A 5854-nucleotide genomic window follows, 5' to 3' on the forward strand; every position below is an offset into this window, starting at 1 on the left:
TGAACTGCATTACTGGACAGTATTACTTACCCATTTCAAAAAGTATAAGAAATATAACATACATGTATTCTTCTATGTATACGTATATGTGTTCATCAAATAACTCCGAACAACGATTTCCAACATTATCCTTAGAAAATAAACCCATATGAAAAGATAGAGGAATATCATCCGCAAAACGGACAGGTACAATGCGTTTGAGGTTTAAAAGAAAGGGGAATTATTCCCCTAACTCTATCTCTCTCTTTCTGCATGTAAATTTGTTGCTGAAAAAGTGCATAGAGGTAGACCCCCGGAAAAAGGACATCTGGAATTTCCTTTTTTATTCTGGAACGCATTGTGGACTATTTTAACATTATCGTACTTGTAAAGTAATTTCCAGAATATACTTAGGAAATAGATATCATTTCTGAGTGCATTGTTGTAGAATAATGCACGGTTTGAGTTCAAAAGCGTAGTAATATACAATAATTACAAAGAATTTGAACGAAAAACGTGCATTATTTAAGAAATAATATATCCCAAACAGTGATTTTATCGCTCAATAACATCACTGTTTAGAGTTCGAACGCGAGGAATTACATCAGGAGGGCGAGTGATATAATGATGCGCATCCGAACGACAAACAGTGATGTTATCAAGCGATAAAATCACCGATTTGGAAATATTATCTCGATTCTAACACGACATCAATAAATAAATACTGCCGTAATTGATATTAAGCTAAATTGTTCCTGATTTGTTTCCGTACTTATTTTCAGCGCGTCGCATTTTTAGTGGTTACGTCACATATTTAAAAATAGAACGTCAACAGTGACTTTGTTGCATAAAAACACACACTTTCGGTTCTTCTATGTTCAATAGGGAAAAGTGCGGGGCATGTTAGAACGAAGAATTAATATATATTTCCATTCTAACACGTCAAGAAAATATATAATATTTATTATATAGTTGGACTTTATGTTTGGTGGTTAAATTTGTTTTCGCCTCAAAGTTTCCAATAGAAACGTTCTTTAAACTTTAAGGCTGTTCCAGTGTAATGAAAAAATCTGTCGTTAAATCTACTGTGTGTAGAAACATTTTGAGAATAACGAATTTAGAAAACGTTGATAAAACTTTGTTTATTTTATTTCTCTCGTTATTTTTCAAGCGAAATACAAAGTAAAAATAATGAAATAAATGTGAAATTTAACTCGTTTGCGACATTTAAACAGCGTTCTTGATTTGATTTTTTGCACGTGCTGTTTGGCGCTACATTGCGCGTCACGTAAACAACACTTTAAACGTCTTTACAGCGTTAATGACTGAATAAAATATAATGGTTTTCTAATTCATTTTCTTATTTAAACCATTTTCTTTCATTCTAAATAGTTTTCACAACAAAATTCGACAAAAAATTGTTTGTTATTTATCAGATTTTTCAAGCAAAATGGCGTCGTCAATACGTCGGTTTGAAAACACACAGGGAGGAAATAAAAACGGCTAGTGCATTGTTGTAGAATAATGCACGCTTCTGGCTTTCTTTGTCTATATAGGAAAATTTCCGATAGAATTAGAATGTGTTGTTTAATTCATTTGAGAGTTTGACTAATACCTCTTTTTTACTATCTGCAACGGAATTTTTATCCCAACACATGTTTAAAAGAATGAGCTGAAAAAACATAGCGGGAAAAAATATATCCGATTTGCCAAAGAGTTAGATAAGTTCACAAATGTACATTCTAAAGTCTGTGCAATGAGTGTCATCCCAGTTGTTGTCTCTCCAACCAATCCAAACACAATCCCGACCGCTTGGTTCGTTAGGAGCCCATGACTGTGAATAAACAAAATTAAGTTATAAATTCTTTGTAGATAAAGTTAAACTTTAACATGCTAGATATAATTTAAATAACTCCTCTTGACATAATGGGACTGGGAATAATATTTTTATTATTAAATTACGTTAGCTATCATAGGCTAAATAACGTTATAAATGCAGCGTTTTGAACGCTTTAAGGTTAAATATCGAGATAATTGCGATTAATGAACAGTCGAGTTTTTCAAGAAACGTTAAATGTGTTACTTGATATCCAGAATCAGTTCTTCGGCCATCTAACCACACACAGTCTTGACCAGCATTACACCTCATTCCAATCCAATGATCAAAAGCTAAATTTAACGAATACATGTATATACCTGCATCTATAGCAAAACTTAACACACAGTTTTATCATCTTGCTCTACATACATTTCTTTAACTTGCGATCTTTGAGTAAAAATAATCTTGAAACAAGTGTGCCTTAAAAATGACATTAGAATCGCGAAAACGAAATTAAATTGGCTAATTCATTGCTAATCCGATAAGATGAAACATTTAAAACAAGCTAAAGAAACACCATGTTGTCTTTACATTTGTATTAAGATGACGCCAATGCTAATGTCAAAGTTACCGATTTAAAAAGAAAAAACAACAACATATATACTTTTCCTTTACCATTTAAGATCATGTTACACATTTTCTATGGTTTTATATCATAAATATGTTGCTCAAATTAGGATTGATAATCTTTGTAAGTTCCAAAAAGCACTAATTATATTTATAAGATATAAGAGATAAGATATTACCGAATTTAACGTTTCATGTAAATAAAGGGAGGCAATAAAAATATTTTCTATAATGTCTAAGTCAATTTTTTCCAAAATGAAAAATGAATGCACATATTTTAATGATTACAAATAATATGTACAAATATTTGCAGTACATATTTTACATATTTTTCGATGTTTGAAAATTGTTTCATAAGCATAATTATGTACATATACATGTACATATAATTTCTATTAAGTGTGGTATAGAACCTATGTGTTTTGATGTTTTTAATATTTCACCAGTTTTGGCATATTCACTTAATTATTATTATACAAAATTAAATAAAAACAATGCTGGGATACATTTAATTCTCAATTCGCCTGTAAAAACCTGGAAAGAATTCTCGTGCATGTCCGTTGTGCAAACAGAAATATGTTCAGGTATCAGTCCGAGTTGCATAATCTTATTGGTCAGTCAAGCTTATCATTTATTTTTCCCCATGATGCATATAATAGTATTATTGGACTCCGGTGCATCAAACTTGTATCGTCACAAAAATCGACTTGCATACTTATATAGTATCATTCAGTGAATTAATGAATTTAAAATTAACAGGTAACCTATTAATACATACATCCTTTTGGATCATTAAGTCCAGCACTTTTCAGTGTTGAAAATTAAGTACCGGTCAGGGCGGTGCTAGGTTAGGCGTAAGAGAGGTTGTACTTTTTCATTATACCTCATGTACAGATTCAACCAAACGAATGTTCACTAGCATGCTCAGTAGGCCAAGCTCCAGAACTCATAGCATTTTGAGAAAGGTGTGTTCCCTGTCCCATTGGAAAATGTTTCTTTTTTCTTTAATTACAACCAATTTCATTGAAACCAACTCTGGTTTTAGTATTCTGCTTCATTAATTTAGAATTAATTCTGGTCAAGATTTTAAATTATTTTTATTACCTTGATAATTGTTTAGTGATAACAAATCATCCTTCTTCTGCTGGCTATCCATTATCACAAGTCTCGCAGATGCACTTTCACAGACAGCCTAGGAATCAATAAGAAATTATACATTTGTATTCAACATTTCTTAAACAAAAACAATATATGTAGATGTAGAATACACAGCTTCGCTCAAAAACGATGCTAAAAAGTCTCAATGCAAATAGTAATAAATAATCATCAACAACTCGACGATACACTTATGTCTATACAAGGAAATTGTGCATTTGTTGTAATCACCATTTTATCGATTTGCTTTTGTTTGTTTTGTTTATTTGTTCGCGTTACAGATTATTCTATTTATAATCGAAAAAGGAAACATATTTTAAGGCCCCTTATCTCATTATAAATGTAAAAACCACAAACAAACGTGATATATATGTTTAATTGGCTAGATTCATTTAGAGTTAAAACATGTATGTTTCCTAACATTTGACTTAGAAACTAGGATAACTGTATGTGAACATTGACCTACAATTGACAGATTGACGAACAGTTTTTAAATAGCAGAAAATGTTTTTAGTAAAAAAAACATATAGTCTGCATACAGTGCAAGTAGGGCTATAAATCTATTTATTATTTATTTTGGATCTGAATGAAAAGTGTGATTTGCGTAACTATTCCTCGTTAAAAGTATGAAGAAATTGTGTTGATTTTCTCTTCTAACACTTAATCATGAAAGAGGTACAGCACAGGGTGGATGCATCCATTATTATCGAAAGAGGTATAATGCATAAACTTAGGTTTTGGGAAACAGATGTAGAAGTTATTTTTATGAATTCTTTGCACAAATTGCATTTTTCATATTTCTATGGTGCATGTTTTTAATTATATCACATAAAGCAGTTTCTGTTATAAGTTGCTTTTAATCGCCTTCCAACTTTCTTTACGTACCTTTGCAGTAGCCCAAATTCGCGGTAGAATGTACTCAGGTTGATAGCCTATGGACTGGGAAAAGAATTAAGTTTAATTATAGTTTCGTATAGAATTTTTAAATAGCATGTATATATTTTCAAATTTCTAAAGAAATAAAACACAATTTGAAAGTCCAAATTTTAGATTAACGCGATAAGCTACTCTACTAGATTTTTACAATTCATTTTCCTCATTTTGTTTGATCTTTAAGGGCGTAAAGGTGGATTTATGAAATTATATTCAGCGGAAAGAGGCAATCAAATAAGTATGAAATTTAGCATATAATCTTTTGTTGTTTTATTTGCCTCCCAGGGGTCACCGTCGTATTCAATATCGCTACTGTATATCACTATTCGTAAAAACCGTAATTAAAGGTGGAACAATTGATAGTATACATCAAAACACAGAAAAAATCTCTGATTCGTGTGCGTTTTTTACATGTATTCAGACAACCAAGAAGTCCCTTCAAAATAACAAAAAAGAAAAAAACCAAACCCAGCGCCCACGACAACTTTATTTTTACATCTACCCAACCCCTCCCCGGGGGGGAAAAGGTTAGCAAAATTTTCCTTTACAGTTCCATCTCCAATTCACGGAAACCGGCCCGTTTACCAATTACCCCAGAACCATCGACTTTTAAAATTTAAAAAAAATTAAAAAAACTTTTCTTATTAAAAAGTTTAAGTTTTTTAAAAAATTTAAAACCAAAATAATTTTTAACAACAAAAAATTTCTGAAAAGATTTTAGAAAGATAAGCAGGAAACCTAAAAGGAAAAATTTTTATTTTAAAAACACATTTTCCTTTGAAAAGAAATATTTTTTCCTTCTTTAAAAAGGCAAAAAAAGCTTTTTTTAAAATTTTTTAAACATGGTTTTTTGAGAGCCCCAAAGACTTTTTTTACCCTAAAAAAAGCCCAAAAGAAAACATAAAACAAATAAAACTTAAGTTCTTTCCAACACAAAAAAAACACTTTTAAATGTACTACTTACCCAAACTTTTTAAATGTTCTAATTCCCGGAAAGCTTTTAACTGTACTAATTCCCGGAAAGCGTTTAACTGTACTAATTCCCGGAAAGCTTTTAAATGTACTAATTCCCGGAAAGCATTTAACTGTACTAATTCCCGGAAAGCTTTTAAATGTACTTATTCCCGGAAAGCTTTTAATTGTACTAATTCCCGGAAAGCTTTTAACTGTACTAATTCCCGGAAAAGCAACATACTTAAATTATAACTCAAATGAGTAATTATTTTGGTAAATGGGAACATTACAACGCATATTAAAAGCTTTCGGAAAACAAAAATAAAAGCGTAATGGGTCTCCGAAGTAATAATTGTTTAATACATTTACTACATACTCCAGGTCTGA

At 31.0% G+C, this 5854-nt stretch overlaps 1 protein-coding gene across 1 annotated transcript; it reads right to left on the reverse strand.

The window, feature by feature from the left end:
• Positions 1 to 1106: 1106 nt before the first annotated feature.
• On the reverse strand, positions 1107 to 3714 carry LOC132738064 (hepatic lectin-like). The gene is made up of 3 exons (XM_060725493.1): positions 3530 to 3714; positions 2063 to 2148; positions 1107 to 1813 (listed from the first exon to the last, which is right to left on the reverse strand). The coding sequence occupies exons 1-3, from the start codon at positions 3579 to 3581 to the stop codon at positions 1697 to 1699; spliced, it is 255 nt and encodes an 84-aa protein (XP_060581476.1). The 5' UTR covers positions 3582 to 3714; the 3' UTR covers positions 1107 to 1696.
• Between the last annotated feature and the right edge of the window lie 2140 nt (positions 3715 to 5854).

Source organism: Ruditapes philippinarum, unplaced genomic scaffold, assembly GCF_026571515.1.
Source record: "Ruditapes philippinarum isolate M1 unplaced genomic scaffold, ASM2657151v2 ctg13782_1_1_1_1, whole genome shotgun sequence".
NCBI classification, from domain to species: Eukaryota; Metazoa; Mollusca; class Bivalvia; order Venerida; family Veneridae; genus Ruditapes; species Ruditapes philippinarum.